This window comes from Cherax quadricarinatus, chromosome 58 (assembly GCF_038502225.1).
Source record: "Cherax quadricarinatus isolate ZL_2023a chromosome 58, ASM3850222v1, whole genome shotgun sequence".
In the NCBI taxonomy this organism is placed as follows: Eukaryota; Metazoa; Arthropoda; class Malacostraca; order Decapoda; family Parastacidae; genus Cherax; species Cherax quadricarinatus.
In genome coordinates this window covers 1,846,419-1,871,392 of record NC_091349.1, presented here as the reverse complement: position 1 = coordinate 1,871,392, position 24,974 = coordinate 1,846,419, and the positions used below count along the sequence as shown (strand labels likewise).

At 43.6% G+C, this 24,974-nt stretch overlaps 1 protein-coding gene across 2 annotated transcripts in view; it reads right to left on the bottom strand.

Moving 5' to 3' along the window:
• Window positions 1-524: 524 nt before the first annotated feature.
• The window catches only part of LOC128698036 (OTU domain-containing protein 5-A), a 43,631-nt gene continuing 19,181 nt past the window's right edge, over window positions 525-24,974 (bottom strand). For both annotated transcript variants that reach the window (XM_053790088.2, XM_070097502.1), the window contains 3 exons: window positions 23,268-23,393; window positions 21,226-21,646; window positions 525-2,502 (listed from right to left, as the gene is read on the bottom strand). In XM_053790088.2, the coding sequence (XP_053646063.1) occupies window positions 2,372-2,502; window positions 21,226-21,646; window positions 23,268-23,393 (678 nt within the window). In that variant the 3' untranslated portion in view covers window positions 525-2,371. The remainder of the gene's footprint in view (window positions 2,503-21,225; window positions 21,647-23,267; window positions 23,394-24,974) is intronic.

Here is a 24,974-nt window from a genome sequence, read left to right as displayed (position 1 = left end):
AACACAGAAGCAAGGCAATGTACTGTAGCCATTTTTTGTGTGAACAGTCTTCTAAGTGTATGAATATGCCATCACTTATAAGGGCGAGTCAGGTACAGGATACAATATGTGCCAAGGCAAACACACACACACACACACACACACACACACACACACACACACACACACACACACACACACACACACACGCACACGCACACGCACACGCACACGCACACGCACGCGCACGCACACGCACACGCACACGCACACGCACACGCACACACACCACACACACACCACACACACACACCACACACATGCATGCACATACAACAGGCCTAGTGTCTAATCGACACGTGCCTAGGACCAAATGGTAACTAACACACGTCACTAAAGTGCTATTGCATTATGACTGTTACACAAATTTTTATTTCATGCTTCTTATCCTTAAATTATTTAAAAAATAGGTGGGAGTGAACCAGATTATCATCTTCAAGGTTTGACAATAATGAGAACACATTTGCTGGCACTTAAAAAGATCATTTGTCATCACTTTATTTTTTGAATATTTGCAAACATGTTATCATTGATGAATAATCAACAGTTTCATGTTAGTTACAAATAAATTGTAATATTTAGGGCCCAACTATAAAAAAAATATACTTGTTTCCACTATGAAGGTGGAAGAAAACTCTACGACAGATATTTACTGCCCATGAAAAACATATCCCATCAAAGTTACTTTAACATTTACATATGAACTTGTGTGAAAGAAGACATGCACAAAAATTTCAAAGAAATGTAAAATCAGACCAACAGCATCTAAGTGTGAAAACAAGTATTTTTTTTTTTTTTACTTTTCTGGCCCCGTAAATGTCAGCACTTTTACACATTTAAAACACACAAGATAACTTTACACAAACATGGATTCCAGGAAAACTGACAATAGGCAGTACAGGTAATTACTAATTAAACTTAAAACCTTACTTATGAAATGTCTTACAAAGTTTCAAAGATTCTAATATTAACTTAAGTTCAGTATAATCTGCAATGACAATTTCTAGAACTCAAGATCACCCTGCAGCTACTTCTTTTAGTTCACCCAGCTGCTAGTGTTAACATTCTCATCTGAGAGAAACAATTTAGTTGTGTTTATTTCTAGTTTCTCAAAATAAAAGAAAAATAGAAGCAAGTCACAGACTTGTCCTACAAAGGAAATATATCACAGTTTATAAAAAAATTAAAATTCCCATATTTACTGGGAAGATTCTGCATGGGCCACCCTAGGTAAGTTGTTTAGAGCACTAAAGAGGCCGAGGAATGCAAATTCCCACATGCTACACTGCAACCATTCATTCCCAGCTTATACTCACTCGTCACCTTTTATGTACACATTCCCCAGGAAGAGAGAACACAATGCCAACGCCAGCAACCAAGACATACAATACCAGGACAGTCCCACTACCTCCTAATCAGCCAGGCTGTGATGGCTATGTGGGTTTGTAGATGACTAACAGTAACAACCTGGTTGACCAGGCCATCAACAAGGAAGCCTTGCCACTGGCTAGGCTGCCAAGGCAGTTGAACCTACTGAATCCAGTCACAGGAATGTCAAGTAGCAGGCAGTTCAGTTCCGGCTGCTATGTGCCTCACAAGTCTATGAATTTAACCTTAAATTTAAAACTAGCTCTTTTATCTCTTAACACAAAAATTGGAAAAATTTCTGTAATTTACTTGAAAGCTAATGCCTAATTTTTTAAAGTTTTTGTTAGCTAGTGACAAAACAGAGAAATAATAGCGAGTGTGTGCTCATTCTCACTTTCTCACTCTCTCATGCACTAACCTCTAATCATGTCTATGAATGGTAATTCTAAATGAAAATAACCACTTGAAATTCATTTAGGCTCATCAAGAATATTCATTTTCAAGAAATGGCAAGTCGTGAAATGCTTACTTACACCAGAGGTAACAGAGTGAAGGAAATGAAACAAGTCCAATATGAACTCGATATATCCCCGAAATTTTAAGAACACAAGCATGACGGATAGACTTAATTAATGACGATGGATGTGATTATGTACATATTGCTGAGCTTACTGCTAGCCCTTTGTGTTAACTTTGGTGAAGCTATCTTGTCACTCGTATCTAACAAATCAATGCACTACACTACCTGCAAGTACAGTTTAAAATAAAGTAAGATTACATGGAAATGCCTGTTATGTAACTAATTTTTATGTAAGTGCATACTGTACATTACTATCATATTTCAAGTCAGATATGAAACAAACTTGCACTGCCAATACAGTTGCCAGGTGGGGTTGACTTGATAATGAAGTGACAACGTATGCACACTTGAAAATGGCGATGTTAGCTACTGTGGGATGAAATGTTAGGATGATGATGATGAATCTGAATTGTCATCCTTGGTCCTGCACTTGAGGGACTCAAGATACTCCTGCTGACTAGCTGCCAGTACCTGGGCAAGGATGTCAGCCTCAGCATTGGAGTATTCTGTCAGCCCTGAAAAAAAGATGAGTAAGTTAAAAACTATTACAATATATTTTATCAATTAACTTGGACATTCACCCATCAATTTAAGAAGATATTCACATCTTCTGGAAGATTCTAAAGAGAAGTTGAAAAGGCTGGTGGGCAAAAATGGGAGGATATTTAACCCTTAAACGGACCAAAGAGATCGACGTTCAAATTCGTAGTGCTACAAAAGTAGATCTACTTTTTTTACATATTTTCAAATATAACAAATGTAGATAAAAGTTTTTTACACGTTTTCAAATGTAAAACAAAAAAGAAGATCTACATTTTTTTTACATACTTTCAGATGTTGAAAAAACATATATATACGTTTGGACCATTTAAGGGTTAAAAGGGAATTGAAAGTGAACACAGGAAAAAAGCAAGGTGATGAGGGTAACAAAAAATTTAGGTTGTGAGAGATTGGATATCAGATTGGAAGGAGGGAGTATGGAGGAAGTGAATATGTTGAGAGATCTGGTGGTAGGTTGGTAGACAGCAACCACCCAGGGAGGCACTACCATCCTGCTAAGCGAGTGTCAAACGGAAACTGTAATTGTTTTACATGATGATAGGACTGCTGGTGTCCTTTTTTCTGTCTCATAAACATGTAAGATTTCAGGTACGTCTTGCTACTTCTACTTACACTTAGGTCACGCAACACATACACATACAAGCATATATATACACACCCCTCTGGGTTTTCTTCTATTTTCTTACTAGTTCTTGTTCTTGTTTATTTCCTCTTACCTCCATGGGGAAGTGGAATAGAATTCTTCCATGCGCGTTGTAAGAGGCGACTAAATTGCCAGGAGCAAGGGGCTAGTAACCCCTTCTCCTGTATATATTACTAAATGTAAAAGGAGAAACTTTTGTTTTTCCTTTTGGGCCACCTCGCCTCAGTGGGATACGGCCGGTGTGTTGAAAGAAAGAAGAAAAGGACTGCTGGTTCCTCTTTTTTTGTCTCAAACATTCAGGATAACAGTATATCTTGCCACTTCTACTAACACTGAGGTCACACTACACATGCATGTACGTACACACGCATACACACGTACACACACACACACACATGTACACACACACACCTACACACACGTCTCGGGGCCAGGAGCTGAGTCTCGACCCCTGCAGCCACAATTAGGTGAGTACACGTACACGCTCACACATACACACACGTACACACACACATGTACACAACACACGTACACACACACGCACACACACACGTACACACACACACACATACACACGTACACACACACGTACACACACACACGTGTACACACACACACACGTACACACACGTACACACACACACACGTACACACACACGTACACACACGTACACACACGTACACACACACGTACACACACACATGTACACACACACGTACACACACACCTACACACACACAACAGGCCTAGTGTCTAATCGACATGTGCCTAGGACAAAATGGTAACTAACACACACACACACACACACACACACACACACACACACACACACACACACACACACACACACACACAACAGGCCTAGTGTCTAATCGACATGTGCCTAGGACAAAATGGTAACTAAAACACACACACACACACACACACTCTCTCTCTCTCTCTCTCTCCCTCTCTCTCTCTCTCTCCCTCTCTCTCTCTCTCTCTCTCTCTCTCTCTCCCTCCCTCTCTCTCCCTCCCTCTCTCTCTCTCTCTCCCTCTCTCTCTATCCCTCTCTCTCTCTCTCTCTCTCCCTCCCTCTCTCTCCCTCCCTCTCTCTCCCTCCCTCTCTCTCCCTCCCTCTCTCTCTCTCCCTCTCTGTGGCATGCAAAGAGTACGTAACCTTTATTCGGCGCATGGACACACCCTCATTTACAGGTTATCTCCCCCAACCAGCGAACCAGGTTGCTAAGAGTTGATGATGGGGCCCCATCGTTCAACTAGTGACCAGGTTCTAGCCAATAAGAAGGTGGGATTGGCAATCGCAGAGGTTATGTGGATACCGCTCTCCTGTCTGCCCTTGTCATTCCCATTCTAGAGCTGGTTGAAGCACGGTCTGCTATCTTGTGGCTTCTATTTCTGCCTTGCTTACCGTGGAGTGCACTATATTTATCACTGTACATAGTGTACATATTGCTGTTCTAAATTGGTGAAGGATAATATAAGTCTAAACTTTTTCTACTGTGTTTATTTGCTCCCATTACACCTGGGATAACAGGCCATTTGAAATCCTAGGTTGTAATATGGGTAGCCTGTCCGAGAGCTGGAGCTGGACTTAGAGAAACGGTTGAGCTTAGGGTGAAGCTTGTAGCAGGAACATTGTGTAGCTTGCTGTTTCGCTTCGCTTTACAAATTTTGCGTGTCAGTTGCTTATGATCAGCCTTGCTATTGTGTGATCGTTCAACAGCTCGCTACTAGCTTGTTCAGTGTGCTCGCTTCGCTACGGTCAATCTTGTGTGCAGTCGGCTTTGCTTGTATGCGTATTCTGCAATCGTACTGTGCATAGCTAAGCGTGTTCTGCAAATTAACGTGTTACGTTGGGGTATTCGTACTGTGCATAGCGAATAACTTATGCCACCTAGACGAGTCAGACGCCTGGTGTCGGCATATACTTTGCATAACCTACCTAAATTGTCCCTACAGCGTTGTTGGCAAATTGCTCGTTCCATTGGCATTCCCTATAAACGCACTCTCACAGCTGCGCAACTGCGTTCACTTATTGCTGACAAACTTATTGAAGAAGAGATGGCACATCAAACTCCTCCCTCTACGGGAGCTGGGGCAAAAACTCTTATGTTCTCGCATGAGGAAGATGATACACCTACGGAGCAAAATGGTCAGTATGGTGCAGCTGGGTTGTCTTGAGGTGAATCAGCGTCGTTGGCACTTGAGCTGGCAAAAATCACGCTGGAGCAAACTAGGGAACAGAGAGCATTTGCAAGGGAAGAATTTGATAGGGAAAGAGAAAGGAGGCAGTTTTCGCATTCTGTAAACGATTTCAGTTTACAAAAAGCAGTACAGCTTGTTCCCCGCTTCAATGAGGCCGAACCAGAGCAATTTTTCGAAAGCTTCGAAAATCAGGCTCGAGCCTTGAGGTGGCCGGAACAGCACTGGGCAGCGTTGGTTCATACAGCATTATTGGGTAAGGCACAGGAATTTACGTCGGTATTAACTGACGCTGAATTCTCTGATTATCAAGTAGTGAAGACCACAGTGTTGGGAGCATATACATGTATCCCAGCTAAATATCGTAAGACCTTCAAATTGAACAGGCGGCAGCTTGGTCAATCCCTGGTGGACTTTGTGAGACAGCAAACCAAAGCTTTTACCAGCTGGTATAAAGCGAGTGGTGTCTCTAACTTTGAGGAGCTGGTGCAGCTTATTCTGATTGATAACCTGCTGGAGTCTGTGGGACCCGAGGTTCGTGTCTTTCTGCAGGATCGTGACTTAACCACTGCATTGGAGGCAGCCAGGTGGGCTGATACCTTCGAAACGAACCGCTCCTTGTCCGAGCGGTCCCGTCTCTCTTTTCAACAGTCTGGCGTGAGCAGAGATCGACAACATTGGAGAATGAAGTGCCAGCCGGAGGGAGAGCGTCTACGACATCCAACTAAGTCACCTGGTGAGCCACGCTTCTCAACATATGGTCCCCCTGCGGAGAGGCAAACTACTTATGGAGCATCTCGACAACAATATCCAGAGAGGCACCAGCCAGAACGACACCACTTGCAACGTCATCAGGGAGTAAAGGGCAAGCCTGTCGTCTGCTTCAGGTGTAATAAAGTAGGTCACATCAGTTCCAACTGCCCCCAAAAACCTCAACCCATCGGGAAAATCTCTAATATCCCTAGTAACATGTCCCCTAGAGAAGTAGAAAAAGGTATGGCCCCTTATTATTGCGAAAGTCTTATTTCCCTTCAGGAAAACTCGGAACCAACTAAAGTAAATACCTTTAGAGATACTGGAGCATATTGCTCACTTGTCAGAGAAGGAATATTACCCCTTTCAGAGAATACTTCCTTGAATTCCTCAGTTTTATTGGAAGCCTATGGAGGAGCTATATATTCTGTTCCTTTGCATAAAATTTATGTACAGTGCAAATATTACACTGGGTACTTGACTGTAGGTATCTCAAAAGGATTTCCCATGAAAAATGCCATGTTATTACTGGGTAATAACATTACTACTGTTACTTCGTGTCCTGAACCTATAATGATTAATGCTTCTCCAGTGTTGGCCATAACTCAGGCAACATCCCAAGGGTTGTCTGGGGAGAATGTTGACCTATCCTTGGACGACTCCGATCTCGGAATAGCCACGTTGTTTTATGAGACACACCGGCCGGAGTCTCGTAAATCAAGTGAACAGACCCCGATCAAGCCTTCCTATTCCCAGGTTGCAGGATTGCCAGATGTCTCTGTTTCCATGCCCGAGGGACTGTCCTTCCGGGAGGAACAACGAAAGGACCCTTCTTTAAAATTCGCTTTTGAGGCAGCCATGGGTAAATCCTCTTTGGGTCATCCAGTCAAGTATGAAGTTAAAAATGATTATTTGGTCTGCACTGAGACTGGTAAGGAGACAGAGGGCCGGCAATTATACGACAGGTTAGTGGTTCCAACCAAGTATAGACCTCAGATATTAAATATAGCTCATAATACGTCATTAGGAGGTCACTTAGGAATTACAAAAACCTTGTATAGAATCACAAAAGAATTTTATTGGCCAAAATTAAAGAAAGATGTGAAGAATCATATTAGGTGTTGCCGAGAATGTCAGCAAGTTGGAAAACCTGGACATTCCATTAAACCTGCACCTCTCCAACCCATACCTGCTGATGGAGAACCTTTTGCAGATTTAATTATAGATTGTGTAGGTCCACTACCTAAGTCAAAGTCTGGAAATCAGTATTTATTTACAATTATGGATAAAGTAACCAGATATCCTGAAGCGATCCCAATGCGTAGTATCAATACTAAAGCTATTCTCAAAGCTTTAACAAAATTCATTTCTTGTTTTGGCATTCCTAAAACTATACAAAGTGATCAAGGTACTAACTTCACTGCCAAAGCATTTAGGGAAGTATTAACCCTTTGAGGGTTTTCGTCGTACTAGTACGTCTTACGCGTAGGGGTTTTTGACGTACTAGTACTCATAAATTCTAGCGACCTCAAATCTAGTGGGAGAAAGCTGGTAGGCCTTCATATGAAAGAATGGGTCTATGTGGTCAGTGTGCACAGTCTAAAAAAAATCCTGCAGCACACGGTGCATAATGAGAAAAAAAAAACTTTTTCCATTTTTTTTTAATAAATCAGCGACTTTGCAGTGTATTTTCGTATAGTATTTATTGTTGTATTCTAGTTTTCTTGGTCTCATTTTATAGAATGGAAGACATATTACTGAAATTGAGATGATTTTGACTGGTTTTACAATGAAAGGTGCCTTGAAATTGAGCTCAAAGTAGCAGAAATGTTCGATTTTTACCAAACTTCAAAAGTAAACAAATCATGCCAAGCGTGCAATACACGTCAACTGGTGAGTCTAATATTCTTTCACAAGTGCACCAATAATATTTATACCATTTTTTACACTAATGCAGTAGTCTGCATAACAGTAAATCTTATATTTTTTGTGAGAATAAAAATTCAAAGTGGAAAGCAAAAGAATATAAGAGGGGCCTTGAGACGTGACTAATGACTAGAGGAAATGTCATTTTAGTTCCAGGAATGTATTTCTTGTTTATTCTGGACCCTATTCCGAAATTGGCATCTTTTGAAATTTGTGTGAAATTGGCAAAATTGCTAAATTCTGACCACTGTACTGGATAGTTGAATTTATAAATGGGTGGTTTCTTGCACCCATTCGATAGAAAAAATGGAGTTCTAGCGAAATATTCATGTTTTTTGTCGACTAGTACAGTGAAATTGGCCGAAAATGGGGCTCAAAGTGGGCAAAATCGCCGATCCGTAAACATCGCCGAGACCGCTAACTTTGCGAGAGCATAATTCCGTAAGTTTTCTATCAAATTTCAAACTTTTGGTGTCGTTATGATCGGGAAAAGATTCTCTATCTTTTCATAAGAGAAAATAATTTTTTTTTTTTTTAAATTTGGCCGACCCTGAGAACGAGTTTCGGAGAGGGCCTGTCGACCCTCAAAGGGTTAACTAGGTTAGGGATAATTCACAACTTATCCACTGCCTATCACCCTCAGTCCCAAGGCGCCTTGGAAAGATTCCACCAAACATTAAAAACAATGATGAGAAGTTTTTGCATGCACTTTCCGACAGATTGGGATGAATCTCTACCGTTGTTGCTGTTCTCAGTACGAGAGACGGTGCAAGAGTCTACAGGGTATAGTCCGTTTGAGCTGATCTTTGGGCACAATGTACGAGGTCCTCTTCGGGTGCTCAAAGAAGGATGGATGGGAGAAGACGTAAGCTCAGCACTCTACAACCCGTCTTCAAGGTTGCAGGTGGCACGTGAGTTAGCCACGGCTAACCTAAAGATAGCTCAAAGTAAGATGAAACAGAGGTATGACAGAAGTGCACAATTCTGCTCCTTCCATCCAGGAGACAAGGTGTTGGTGCAGGAACCTATACCTGGCCACACCTTGAAAGCTAGATTTACGGGACCTATGCAGATAGTAAGTAGATTATCTGATTTAAATTATGTGGTAGCTCCCATTGATAAGACCTCAAAAACAAAAAACTTACCACATTAATCAAATCAAGGCCTTTCATACACCAGATAAAGTCCCAGTAATGACTCTGTCCTCTACCTCTGAGGACGACTCTGACTCTTTGCACTCTATCTCTGAAATTAATACTAAACTTTCAAATTCTGTCCTCCTCAAGGATCCTAGCCCGTTAATGGATGGATTATCTGAAATACAAGCAACCAATTTAACTGAGCTTCTACAGTCATATCCTAATATTTTTTCGGATGTGCCGAAAAAATGTACGTTAGGTTACCATGATGTAGATGTGGGAAAATCTAAACCAATTAAACTCTCCCCCTACAGAGCTAATCCTGAAAAGCAAAGGCTACTTCAGCAGGAAGTAGACTTCTTGTTAGAACATGGTTTAGTGGAGGAGTCATCTAGTCCATGGGCTTCACCGTGCATCCTAGTAAAAAAAGGCTGATGGAGGGTTTCGTATGTGCACAGACTACCGTAAAGTGAACGAGGTCACAATCACAGATGCTTACCCTCTTCCTCGTCTGGATGACGTAATTGACTTTGTGGGTAAGGCTACTTTTGTGTCCAAATTAGATCTCCTTAAAGGTTACTATCAGGTACCTTTGACAGATAAGGCGAAGGAAATCTCTGCCTTCGTAATTCCAGGAGGTCATTATCAGTATACAGTTACCCCCTTTGGAATGAAAAATTCCCCCTCTTCATTCCAGAAACTCGTCCATCAGGCTATTAAAGGACTTGAAGGCACGGCAGCATACCTAGATGATATTGTTGTGGTGTCTGATACTTGGGATCAACACCTACTTAGACTTAAAGCTCTGTTTGAGACCTTTAAGAATTCCCAATTAACAGTTAATTTATCTAAATCTTCCTTTGGCCAGGCCACTGTCACTTTTCTAGGCCATGAAGTAGGTAGTGGTAATGTTGCACCTAAACTTGCTAAAGTTCTTTCGATTAAAGATTATCCAGTTCCTCATGATAGGAAATCTCTTCAACGTTTCCTAGGCATGATAGGATTTTACAGAAGATTCTGTAAGAATTTCTCAGATATTGTAGCCCCTCTTACCTCTCTTACCAGTCATAAAGTTCCCTTTAATTGGACGTCAGATTGTAACACTGCTTTTAATAAAGCAAAAAGATTATTGTGCTCTGCACCCATTCTCCTGTCTCCAGACTTCTCCAAACCTTTTTCATTACAGGTTGATGCTTGTGAGTCTGGGGTTGGGGCGGTACTATTACAAATCGGGAACAAGGAGCTGCAGCCAATCGCATACTTTTCAGCTAAGTTCCAGCCACATCAGAGAGCTTACTCTACCATTGAAAAAGAAGCCCTCGCGCTGGTAATGGCTTTGGAGCATTTCGATGTTTATGTGGGCCAGACATCGCAGGTGGTCACAGTCTACAGTGATCACAACCCGTTAGTCTATCTCCAAGCCATGAAGAATCACAACACAAGGCTTATGCGTTGGACGCTCAGGCTGCAGCCCTACAATATAAAAATTAATTATATTGCCGGCAAAGAAAATGTGTTGGCAGACTCTTTGTCAAGAGTCTAGTTTAATATTTTATTTAGGTTAGGATGTATTTGTGGTAACCCCCCTTTCAAGCTCTTTTTTTTATCCCCTGATGTGGGGGTTTTTTTTAGTGAGGGGATACGGGCTACCGTCCGCTTGTATCTTGGACCTATGTTGGCCTATCTGACTGCTGTCTCACTCTGAGTTTAGGGTTTGGCTTTTGGTCACTAGGAAAGCTGAGCTCTATCTAAGAGTTGGATGGTGGAGAGGATAGGCGGTCCCATTATTTTGTGCCATGGCGGCACGGTTACCACTGGGAGGTGGCAGCCTAATCCTGAGCCTTCTCGGGGGTGGGGGTGTGGCATGCAAAGAGTACGTAACCTTTATTCGGCGCATGGACACACCCTCATTTACAGGTTATCTCCCCCAACCAGCGAACCAGGTTGCTAAGAGTTGATGATGGGGCCCCATCGTTCAACTAGTGACCAGGTTCTAGCCAATAAGAAGGTGGGATTGGCAATCGCAGAGGTTATGTGGATACCGCTCTCCTGTCTGCCCTTGTCATTCCCATTCTAGAGCTGGTTGAAGCACGGTCTGCTATCTTGTGGCTTCTATTTCTGCCTTGCTTACCGTGGAGTGCACTATATTTATCACTGTACATAGTGTACATATTGCTGTTCTAAATTGGTGAAGGATAATATAAGTCTAAACTTTTTCTACTGTGTTTATTTGCTCCCATTACACCTGGGATAACAGGCCATTTGAAATCCTAGGTTGTAATACTCTCTCTCTCCCTCTCTCTCTCCCTCCTTCTCTCCCTCTCTCTCTCCCTCTCTCTCTCCCTCTCTCTCCCTCCTTCTCTCCCTCCTTCTCTCCCTCTCTCTCTCCCTCTCTCTCTCCCCCCCTCTCTCTCTCCCTCTCTCTCTCCCTCTCTCTCTCCCTCTCTCTCTCCCTCTCTCTCTCTCCCTCCTTCTCTCCCTCTCTCTCTCCCTCACTCTCCCTCTCTCTCCCTCTCCCTCTCTCTCTCTCTCTCTCCCTCTCTCTCTCCCTCTCTCTCTCCCTCCCTCCTTCCCTCTCTCTCTCCCTCTCTCCCTCACTCCCATAACCCAATCTCTCACCCTCCTCTCTCTCTATAGGCTTCTCTCTCCATCTCTCCATTTCTCTCTCTCATAGCCTTTTCCCTCGCCCTCCTTTCTCCCTCTCTCTCTCTTTCTCTCCCTCTCCCTCTCTTTCTCCCTCTCTCTACCCTTTCTCTCCCCCCTCACATCTCTCTCTCTCCCTCTTGGTCTTATCCCTCACCCCCATACTCTCTCCTCTCTCTCCCTCTTTCAACCCTTTCTCTCTCCTCTCTCCCCCTCTTTCTACCCTTTCTCTCTCCTCTCTCTCCCTCTTTCTACCCTTTCTCTCTCCTCTCTCTCCCTCTTTCTACCCTTTCTCTCTCCCCCCCACACCCCCTCCCTCCTCTAGCCTTCTGTCTGTGGTAATAAAAAAAAAAAAAATATGGGTGGCCTTAGAGGACGGAAAACCAGAGATCTGGTAGACGAACCAGGGAGGAAAGACTGGGAGTTAGAGCTCCAAAAAAGGGAGGAAGAGTGGGGAAGGAAGATAGTAGAGCTTGGTAAGAAAATGGAGGAGCGGATAGCTGAAGAGTGCAGGAAGTGGGAAGTACAGGTCTTAGCAGCAGAAGCTAGGATACAGTGCTTAGAAGAGAAACTGCAAAGCCTGAAACAGATTAGAGAGACAAATGACAATTCAGATGTGACATCAGGAAATTCAAAGTCAGGCGCAGACAAGGGGATGGTAAGCAACAACGGAGACATGCCGTACACGAAGGCCCTATCAGACCCACGTGGGGCCAGGGAAAAGACGATGAGCACACTGAGATCAAACGACAGGTCTGAAGACAATGAAGGAAATTCAAAGTCAGGCGCAGACAAGGGGATGGTAAGCAACAACGGAGACATGCCGTACACGAAGGCCCTATCAGACCCACGTGGGGCCAGGGAAAAGACGATGAGCACACTAAGATCAAGCGACAGGTCCGAAGACAATGAAGGTTTGTTATGTGCAGAGATTCTAACAGCCAACTGCAGTAGCAAGGGACAGCTGGTCAGGAAAGACAGTTCACTGAGAATAGAAGTTTCAGATATGACAGGGACTGAAGGCAAGAACATGTCAATGGAAGGAAATAAAATGCCTCAGAGGAAGCAGATGGAGACTCAGTGGGAGGAGGAAAGGGCGAGGTCAGTTTTTGTGTACGGGCTCCAAGAAGCCAAGGGGGCCAACTTTGAAGAAATAAAACAGGAGAAAAAAATGATTGAAGGCATCATGAAAACAATAGGGGAGGGCAATATGACCCAGGTGACAAATTTTCAGAGAATTGGGTGGTTTGCGAGTGGAAGGATACGGCCTGTCAGAGTAACTTTCAAGGAAGAATCAGTTCGAACCAGGATTCTGCAAGAGAAAGCAAGACTGAGGGACAAACAGGGGTACCAGAGAGTATACCTCGACCGCGACAGAACACAAGAAGAAAGGACTACACTGAAAGAGAGGGTACAGAGACGCAAGGAGGAACGAGAAGCAATGAAAATGAGCAGGACCCAGACACAGGAGGAAGGGCAAACACACCCCACAGAATCTCCCACCAAAAGACTCCACCCGCGACATTCCCAACGCAACTGAGCAACCTATACTACAACCCACTCACTGTTCCCTCTGCCACCAACCCCCATATCACAAACCTCACCCCAACAGCTGTCCCTTATGGGCATTCTGACCCCACCCCCATCAACACAAACCCCACCTACACCACAGCCCCATATAGGCCCCCACCAAGGCTCTCGCTCCCCCAACCCCAATATACTTGCATGACCACAATGATAGAAAAGAAACTAAAGGTTTGGTACACAAACGCGGATGGAATAACGAATAAACATGAGGAGTGGAATGAAAGAATCAGTGAAAAATCCCCAGACATCATAGCAGTCACAGAAACAAAACTCGCTGAGACAATAACAGACACAATCTTCCCAACAGGATATCAGATCCTGAGGAAAGATAGAAGGAGTAGAGGGGGAGGAGGGGTTGCACTGCTCATAAAACACCAATGGGGATTTGAGGAAATGGAAGGCATGGACATGATTGGAGAAAGAGACTACATTGTAGGTACAATTCAGTCCGGAGAACATAAAGTAGTCATTGGAGTGATGTATAACCCACCACAGAACTGCAGGAGGCCAAGAGAGGAGTACGAAGAAAACAACAGGGTGATGGTGGACACACTGGCTGAGGTGGCAAGAAGAGCTCACTCGAGCAGAGCAAAGTTACTGGTAATGGGCGATTTCAACCACAGGGAGATCGACTGGGAAAACCTGGAGCCACATGGGGGTCCCGAAACATGGAGAGCCAAGATGATGGATGTGGTACTTGAAAACCTCATGCATCAACATGTCAGGGACACAACCAGAGAGAGAGGGGAGGATGAGCCAGCAAGACTGGATCTTGTGTTCACCCTGAGCAGTTCAGACATTGAGGACATCACTTACGAGAGGCCCCTTGGAGCTAGCGATCATGTGGTTCTGAGTTTTGACTATATAGTAGAGTTACAAGTGGAGAAGGTAACAGGAACTGAAGGGGACAGGCCAAACTATAAAAGGGGGGACTACACAGGTATGAGAAACTTCCTGCAGGAGGTTCAGTGGGACAGAGAAATGGTAGGAAAATCAGTAAACGAGATGATGGAATATGTGGCAACAAAGTGCAAGGAGGCAGAGGAAAGTTTTGTTCCCAAGGGAAACAGAAATAATAGGAAGACCAAAACGAGTCCTTGGTTTACCCGAAGGTGTAGGGAGGCAAAAACTAAGTGCAACAGAGAATGGAAAAGGTACAGGAGGCATAGGACCCAGGAAAACAAGGAGATTAGTAGAAGAGCCAGAAACGAGTATGCGCAGATAAGGAGGGAGGCCCAGCGACAGTATGAAAATGACATAGCATCGAAAGTCAAATCTGACCCGAAACTGCTGTATAGCCACATTAGGAGGAAGACAACAGTCAAGGACCAGGTGATAAGGCTGAGGAAAGAAGGTGGAGAACTCACAAGAAACGATCAAGAGGTATGTGAGGAGCTCAACACGAGATTTAAGGAAGTATTTACAGTAGAGACAGGAAGGACTCTGGGGGGACAGACCAGATGGGGACACCAACAAGGAATACACCAACAAGTGTTGGACGACATACATACAGATGAGGAGGAGGTGAAGAAACAGCTAAGGGACATCGATACCTCAAAGGCAATGGGACCGGACAACATCTCTCCGTGGGTCCTTAGAGAGGGAGCAGATATGTTGTGCGTACCACTTACCACAATCTTCAACACATCCCTGGAAACTGGGCAACTACCTGAGGTATGGAAGACGGCAAATGTAGTTCCCATTTTCAAAAAAGGAGACAGAAAAGAGGCACTAAACTATAGACCTGTGTCATTGACGTGTATAGTATGCAAAATTATGGAGAAGATTATCAGGAGGAGAGTGGTGGAGCACCTGGAACGGAACAGGAGTATAAATGCCAACCAGCACGGATTCACGGAAGGCAAATCCTGTGTCACAAACCTTCTGGAGTTTTATGATAAAATAACAGAAGTAAGACAAGAGAGAGAGGGGTGGGTTGATTGCATCTTCTTGGACTGCAAGAAGGCCTTTGACACAGTTCCTCACAAGAGATTAGTGCAGAAGCTAGAGCATCAGGCGCATATAACAGGAAGGGCACTGCAATGGATCAGAGAATACCTGACAGGGAGGCAACAACGAGTCATGGTACGTAATGATGTATCACAGTGGGCACCTGTGACGAGCGGGGTCCCACAGGGGTCGGTCCTAGGACCAGTGCTATTTTTGGTATATGTGAACGACATGACGGAAGGGTTAGACTCAGAAGTGTCCCTGTTTGCAGATGATGTGAAGTTAATGAGGAGAAATAAATCTGATGAGGACCAGGCAGGACTTCAAAGAGACCTGGACAGACTGGACACCTGGTCCAGCAAATGGCTTCTCGAATTTAATCCTGCCAAATGCAAAGTCATGAAGATAGGGGAAGGGCACAGAAGACCACAGACAGAGTATAGGCTAGGTGGCCAAAGACTGCAAACCTCACTCAAGGAGAAAGATCTAGGGGTGAGTATAACACCGAGCATGTCTCCGGAAGCACACATCAATCAGATAACTGCTGCAGCATATGGGCGCCTGGCAAACCTGAGAACAGCATTCCGACACCTTAGTAAGGAATCATTCAAGACACTGTACACCGTGTATGTCAGGCCCATACTGGAGTATGCAGCACCTGTTTGGAACCCGCACTTGATAAAGCACGTCAAGAAACTAGAGAAAGTACAAAGGTTTGCAACAAGGTTAGTTCCAGAGCTAAGGGGAATGTCCTATGAAGAAAGATTAAGGGAAATCGGCCTGACGACACTGGAGGACAGGAGGGTCAGGGGAGACATGATAACGACATATAAAATACTGCGTGGAATAGACAAGGTGGACAAGGACAGGATGTTCCAGGGAGGGGACACAGAAACAAGAGGCCACAATTGGAAGTTGAAGACACAAATGAGTCAGAGAGATAGTAGGAAGTATTTCTTCAGTCATAGAGTTGTAAGGCAGTGGAATAGCCTAGAAAATGACGTAGTGGAGGCAGGAACCATACACAGTTTTAAGACGAGGTTTGATAAAGCTCATGGAGCGGGGAGAGAGAGGGCCTAGTAGCAACCGGTGAAGAGGCGGGGCCAGGAGCTAGGACTCGACCCCTGCAACCACAAATAGGTGAGTACAAATAGGTGAGTACACACAGGAATGAGGAACTACCTGAACGGGGTTCAGTGGGACAGAGAACTGGCAGGGAAGCCAGTTAATGAGATGATGGAATATGTAGCAACAAAATGCAAGGAGGCTGAGGAGAGGTTTGTACCCAAGGGTAACAGGATTAATGAAAAAGCCAGGATGAGCCCATGGTTTACCCAAAGGTGCAGGGAGGCAAAAACCAAGTGTGCTAGGGAATGGAAGAAATATAGAAGGCAAAGGACCCAGGAGAATAAGGAGAACAGTCATAGAGCCAGAAACGAATATGCACAGATAAGAAGGGAGGCCCAAAGACAATATGAAAATGACATAGCAGCGAAAGCCAAATCTGACCCGAAACTGTTGTACAGCCACATCAGGAGGAAAACAACAGTCAAGGACCAGGTAATCAGGCTAAGGAAGGAAGGAGGAGAGACAACAAGAAATGACCGTGAAGTATGTGAAGAACTCAACAAGAGATTCAAAGAAGTGTTCACAGAGGAGACAGAAGGGACTCCAGAAAGACGGAGAGGTGGGGCACACCACCAAGTGCTGGACACAGTGCACACAACCGAGGAAGAAGTGAAGAGGCTTCTGAGTGAGCTAGATACCTCAAAGGCAATGGGGCCAGATAACATCTCCCCATGGGTATTGAGAGAGGGAGCAGAGGCGCTATGTGTACCCCTAACAACAATATTCAATACATCTATCAAAACAGGGAGATTGCCTGAGGCATGGAAGACAGCAAATGTAGTCCCAATCTTTAAAAAAGGAGACAGACATTAAGCATTAAACTACAGACCAGTGTCACTGACATGTATAGTATGCAAAATCATGGAGAAGATTATCAGGAGAAGAGTGGTGGAACACCTAGAAAGGAATGATCTCATCAACAGCAGCCAACATGGTTTCAGGGATGGGAAATCCTGTGTCACAAACCTACTGGAGTTCTATGACATGGTGACAGCAGTAAGACAAGAGAGAGAGGGGTGGGTGGATTGCATTTTCTTGGACTGCAAGAAGGCGTTTGACACAGTTCCACACAAGAGATTGGTGCAAAAACTGGAGGACCAAGCAGGGATAACAGGGAAGGCACTACAATGGATCAGGGAATACTTGTCAGGAAGACAGCAGCGAGTCATGGTACGTGGCGAGGTGTCAGAGTGGGCACCTGTGACCAGCGGGGTCCCGCAGGGGTCAGTCCTAGGACCAGTGCTGTTTCTGGTATTTGTGAACGACATGACGGAAGGAATAGACTCTGAGGTGTCCCTGTTTGCAGATGACGTGAAGTTGATGAGAAGAATTCACTCGATCGAAGACCAGGCAGAACTACAAAGGGATCTGGACAGGCTGCAGACCTGGTCCAGCAATTGGCTCCTGGAGTTCAATCCCACCAAGTGCAAAGTCATGAAGATTGGGGAAGGGCAAAGAAGGCCGCAGACGGAGTACAGTCTAGGGGGTCAGAGACTACAAACCTCACTCAAGGAAAAAGATCTTGGGGTGAGTATAACACCAGGCACATCTCCTGAAGCGCACATCAACCAAATAACTGCTGCAGCATATGGGCGCCTAGCAAACCTCAGAACAGCATTCCGACATCTTAATAAGGAATCATTCAGGACCCTGTACACCGTGTATGTTAGGCCCATATTGGAGTATGCGGCACCAGTTTGGAACCCACACCTAGCCAAGCACGTGAAGAAACTAGAGAAAGTGCAAAGGTTTGCAACAAGACTAGTCCCAGAGCTAAGAGGTATGTCCTACGAGGAGAGGTTAAGGGAAATCAACCTGACGACACTGGAGGACAGGAGAGATAGGGGGGACATGATAACGACATACAAAATACTGAGAGGAATTGACAAGGTGGACAAAGACAGGATGTTCCAGAGATTGGACACAGTAACAAGGGGACACAGTTGGAAGCTGAAGACACAAATGAATCACAGGGATGTTAGGAAGTATTTCTTCAGCCACAGAGTAGTCAGTAAGTGGAATAGTTTGGGAAGCGATGTAGTGGAGGCAGGATCCATACATAGCTTTAAGCAGAGGTATGATAAAGCTCACGGCTCAGGGAGAGTGACCTAGTAGCGATCAGTGAAGAGGCGGGGCCAGGAGCTCGGACTCGACCCCCGCAACCTCAAATAGGTGAGTACAACTAGGTGAGTACACACGTACACACACACACACACACACACACACACACACACACACACATACACACACACACACGCACGCATATACAACAGGCCTAGTGTCTAATCGACATGTGCCTAGGACAAAATGGTAACACACACACACACACACACACACACACACACACACACACACACACACACACACACACACACGCACGCACGCACGCATATACAACAGGCCTAGTGTCTAATCGACATGTGCCTAGGACAAAATGGTAACTAACTAACACACACACACACACACACACACACACACACACACACACACACACACACACACACACACACACACACACACACACACACACACGCACGCACGCACGCACGCACGCACGCACGCATATACAACAGGCCTAGTTTCTAATCGACATGTGCCTAGGACAAAATGGTAACTAACACACGTACATTTGAGTTTTCTTTATTTTCTTAATTAATCTTTTTTTATTTTTGAACACATCGGCCATTTCCCACCAAGTTGACAAAGTGACTCAAAAAGAAAGAAAATCCCAAAAGAAAAAAAAACTTACATCATTATTCAACACTTTCACCATCACTCATACATAATCACTATCTTTGCAGAGGCGCTCAGATATGACAGCTTCGATGTTCCTCCAAATTGCCAATATCCCAAACCCCTCCTTTAAAGTGCAGGCACTGTACTTACCATTTCCAGGACTCAAGTCTGGTTAACCGGTTTCCTTGAATCCCTTCACAAAATATTACCCTGCTCACGCTTCAAACAGTTCGTCAGGTCCCAAAAACCATTCGTCTCCATTCATTCCTAACACCCTCACGCATGCTTACTGAAAGTCCAAGCCCCTTGCCCACAAAAACCTCCTTTACCCCCTTTCGCCAACCTTTTCAGGGATGACCCCTACCCTGCCTTCCTTCCCCAACAGATTTATACGATCTCCAAATCATTCTACTTTGTTCCATTCTCTCTAAATGACCAAACCACTTCAACAGCCCCTCTTCAGCCCTCTGAATAATACTTTTAGTAACTCCACACCTCCTCCTGATTTCCACACTAAGAATTCTCTGCATAATATTTACACCACACATTGCCCTTAGACACATCTCCACTGCCTCCAGCCACCTCCTCACTGCAACATTTACAGCCCATGCTTCACACCCATACAAGAATGCAGGTATCACTATACTCTCGTACATTCTCTTCTTTGCCTCCATGGATAACGTTGTCTCCACAGATACCTCAATGCACCAATCACCTTTTGTGCCTCATCAATCAATTCACCGGTTAACCTCATCCTTCATAAACCCATCCACTGACAAGTCAACTCTTCCTTATTTCCTCTTATCTCCATGGGGAAGTGGAAAAGAATTTTTCCTCTGTAAGCCGTGCGTATTATAAGAGGTGACTAAAAGACTGGGAGCAAGGTGCTAGTAACCCCTGCTTCTGTATACATTACTAAATTTAAAAAGAAGGCTGTTTTTCTTTTTAGGTCACCCTGCCTTGATGGGATATGGCCGGTGCATTGAAGATGACTTGGTAGTGGACTCTTCAGTGGATGGGTCTATGAAAGACAAGGGTAAAAAGGTGAATGGTGCACCGAGGAGACAAAGAACGTTATCCAAGGAAGAAAACAGCGAGTATGGGTGTGAAGCATGGGTGGTGGATATTGGAACAAGGAGAAGGATGGAGGCAGTGGAGATGTTATGTCTGAGAGCAAGGTGTGGTGTGAATATTATGCAGAAAATTGCTTGTTTGGAGACTAGGAGGTGGTGTGAGGTTACTAAAAGTATTATCCAGAGGGCTGAAGAGGGGTTGCTGAGGTGGTTTGGACATTTAGTGAGGATGGAACAAAATATATATCTGTAGTGGAAGGAAGGCAGGGTAGGGGTCAGCCTAGGAAAGGTTGGGAGAGAGGGTAAAGGAGGCTTGGACTTCTCGTGAGCCTTTTCTAAGTTCAATCACGACAAATCTAACATTAGTTCATAAATGAGGGACCCCTGGCCATTTTTCTCACTTATTATTAGCCATATAGTTAAGTGGATGAAAGGTACACACACACTGCACTAGAAAGACAGGCAGATGAAGGAAAAAGTTTGTCTTGAGGTATTGAGCACATGACTAACAATTTTTGAGTGTGTAAATTACTTTGTGATCAGTCTAGGAAACAAAATATTGCAGTCCATGTTTTGCTTATCGTTAGTGATGCATTACAGTATATATTAGTTTTTCTTGATGCTCAAGAGCACGGAAGGTGGTGTGAAAGATCAGGTGTCAATTTGCTTTAAAATAATTTTCCCAACACTGCTTTACAATCTTTGTCAAATGTCTCCCTATCATATGAAAGTAATAGGGTAGTAATGATGATGACTATCAATATCATGATCATAATCACAGATCTTTATACTGCCAGTATAATTTAGTTTCAGTAGTACAATACCAAATTAAGAATTCCAGTGTTATGACAATAATATATATAAAAAACATCACATTTTACTTGGGAGATGCTTACCAAATATGTTAGGAGGAAGGTGATTTAGGAAAGATGCTCTTTCATTAACAGTGAAGTCTCCTATGGAGGAATATCCTGAGGATGAGGGCATTGGGTCTTTGGAGGAGCCAGGAACAGCTGGGTCATGGTTGGGCTCAGAGCTTGTCTCTTTGGAGCTTGATGATCCACGAAGTGAAGAGGAACTCCTTGGTGATGTTGAATCACGAGGAGATGTAGAACTACGAGGCGACATGGATCCACGAGGCGAAGTGGAATTACGAGGTGATAACCTAGCCAACTCAGTGGTGCAAGGGGATGAACGAGGGGAGCTACGAGAAGTTTCCGTGGATCCTTCTGCCTGAGAGCTTTGATGGATAGGCGAGGAGCGTCCTCGAGTACAGCGATCACTGGAGCTGGAGCCCGACGGTGAAGAGGGAGATCGCTATGAAAATGAAAGGAAAGAAATTTAATCAAATCATAAACAGTACTGTATATAAAAATTTCCATCACTTCGTGTGGGTTTGCTCAATATGTATTTAGTATTATGTGATGTCCCATTTCTGTCAGTAAGTTCGTATGTATGTTGGTGAAGTTTGCAAAACACACTGAAGATTCTTTTTATGTGGCATTAAATGTTGATGGTCTGATTCAGCTTAGAACAGTTACCAAAGGCCTAGAAAGTTTCTACTACATGAAGCTAGGGACACCTGTATCTAAAAATACTACTGCTATTAATAATATATTTTATTAGCATACACTCAAGGGCAAAAACATTGTAATATTAGACGACTTCCTATCATGCAAATTACTAGAAAAGATTATAAAGAAAGATTTTTTTAACACACTGGTCGTCTCCCACCAAGGCAGGGTGACCTGAAATAGAATAAACACTTTCACCATCACTTACTCTATAACTGCTGTCTTGCTAGAGGTGTGCCAACACTATAGCTCTGATGCCCCTCCACACTGCAACATCCCCAACCCTCCTTTAGAGTGAAGGCACTGCACATCCCACCACTAGGACTTAAAGTTCAGCTAACTAGCTTTCAGTGAATTCCATCATAAATGTTACCGTGATCACACTCCAACAGCACGATTTCATAAAAACTACTTGCCTCCACTCTCTCCTATCTAACATACTCATATAAGCTTGTTGAATGACCAGGCCCTTTGCATGCAAAACCTCCTTTACCTCCCTCCATCTAACAATTTCTAGGACAACCCCCTACCCCTCCTTCCCTCCACTATAGATTTATACACTCTTGAGTTATCATATTTTGCTCCAGCCTCTCTTTGATAATAAATTCTGGGATTCAGCAGTGCCTTAAACCATGCTCCAGGCAGTACCACACAGTCAAACACTAGTATCTATAATAATGAACACTTTTTATACCATCAAGGGTCACACATTGCAAGGGAATGGGAAGTAATCATGCTTGATCTGAGGAAGGAGAGGATAGCTCCAATTCTTCTGATCAAGAGCCCTTCAACCGTATCAATAAAAACTACTAAAGAACTAATTTTATGTAAAAAATTCTACAATATGTTAGTACAGAGCAATCAGGCTTCAATAACCTAATTTTCAAATCATAATACTACAGTGAGATAAGAAGCAATAACAGTGTGTGTGTTAAGATACAAGAGCAAGAAAACAGTCAAATTAATCATAGGAAAGAAGGAAATCAACAGGTGGTAAAGATACTGATATAAACAGATACATTAAAGTGTTAATACTATATTATATACAGGAGGAAGCACTATGGGTCATACAGTACCTGGGTAATGGATGCAATTAGGTTTGATCAAGAAGAGGGAAAGATATTCAATTTATTGGATCAAGAGCCCCTCACTGGAATCAGGGAACCCCCATGAAGGGATAAGCAGATAGAAAAACTCTTAAAAGACAAGATAAAGAAGTGATGAAGGATTAATGGCAGATTGATAATCAAGGGTTATATGTATTAATCAGTAATTTATGTACAAGCCTTCATCCTCAAGGGTTAAAACATTCTTAGAATGCTATAGAACTTGTTTTGTGCCTGCTCAAAAATGCATATCTTCACCTGGCCTTTGGAGCGCTGATCGTTTTCTCGTAACCACTGAAGGTAACTCTCACGGGCAACCTGCTCTTCTATAGCCTCGCTTGTGGCCTCAAAATCTGTAGCTCTGATTTTGTCTTCTAACATAGCCTGAAAAAATGTTTCTGTATTATTATATTTTTTTTTTATTTTACATTAACACATCAGTTGTTTCCCACCAAGGTAGGATGGCCCAAAAAATGGAAAACCTTTCACCATCATTCACTCCATCACTGTCTTGACAGAGGTGCACTTAAGTTATAAAACTGCAACATTAACACCCCTCCTTCAGAGTGCAGGCATTGTACTTCCCATCTCCAGGACTCAAGTCCGGTCTGCCGGCTTCCCTGAATCCCTTCATAAACATTACCCTGCTCACACTCCAACAGCACGTCAAGTCCTAAAAATCATTTGTCTCCATTCACTCGTATCTAACATGCTCATGCATGCTTGCTGGAAGTCCAAGCCCCTTGCACACAAAACTTCCTTTACCCCCTCCCTCCAACCTTTCCTAGGCCGACCTCTATCCTGCCTTCCCTCCACTACTGATTTATACACTCTCGAAGTCATTCTATTTTGTTCCAACCTCTCTACATGTCCAAACCACCTCAACAACCCCTCCTCAGCCCTCTGGATAATAGTTTTGGTAATCCTGCACCTCCTCCTGATTTCCAAACTACGAATTCTCTGCATTATGTTCGCACCACACATTGCCCTCAGACACAACATCTCCACTGCCTCCAACCTTCTCCTTGTTGCAACATTCACCACCCATGTTTCACACCTATATAAGAGCACTGATATCATTATACTCATACATTCCCCGCTTTGCTTCCATGGACAAAGTTCTTTGTCTCCACAGATTCCTAAGTGCACTATTCACCTTTTACCCCCTCGCCAATTCTATGATTCACCTTATCTTTCATAGACCAATCTGCTGACATGTCAACTCCTAAATATCTGAATACATTCACCTCCTCCATACACTCTCCCTCCAACCTGACATCCAATCTTTCGTTACCTATTTTTTTTGTTATCTTCATCACCTTACTCTTTCCTATACGTACATGTATTCACTTTCAATTTTCCTCTTTTACATACTTTACCACACTCATCCACCAACCTCTGCAACTTCTCTTCAGAATCTCCCAAAAGCACAGTGTCATCAGCAAAGAGCAACTGTAACAACTCTTACTATGTGTTAGGTTCTTTATCTTTTAACCCTAAACCTCTTGCCAACACCCGTGCATACACTTCTCTTTCAACCCCATCTATTAATATACTGAACAACCATGGTGAGATCACACATCCTTGTCTAAGACCTACTTTTACTGGGAAATAATCTCCCTCTCTCCTACATGCTCTAACCTGAGCCTCACTATCCTCAAAAACTTTTTACTGCTTTCAATTACCTACCTCCTATTCCATACATTTGCAACATCTGCCACATTGCCCCTCTATCCACCCTGTCATATGCCTTTTCCAAATCCATAAATGCCACAAAAACCTCTTTACCCTTATCTAGATACTGTTCACCTATATATTTCACTGTAAACACTTCGTCTACACACCTTCTACCCTTCCTAAAGCCTCCTTTTTCATCTGCTATTCTACTCTCCATTTTACTCTTAATTCTTTCAATAACAACTCTCCCATACACTTTACCAGGTATACTCAAAAGACTTATTCCCC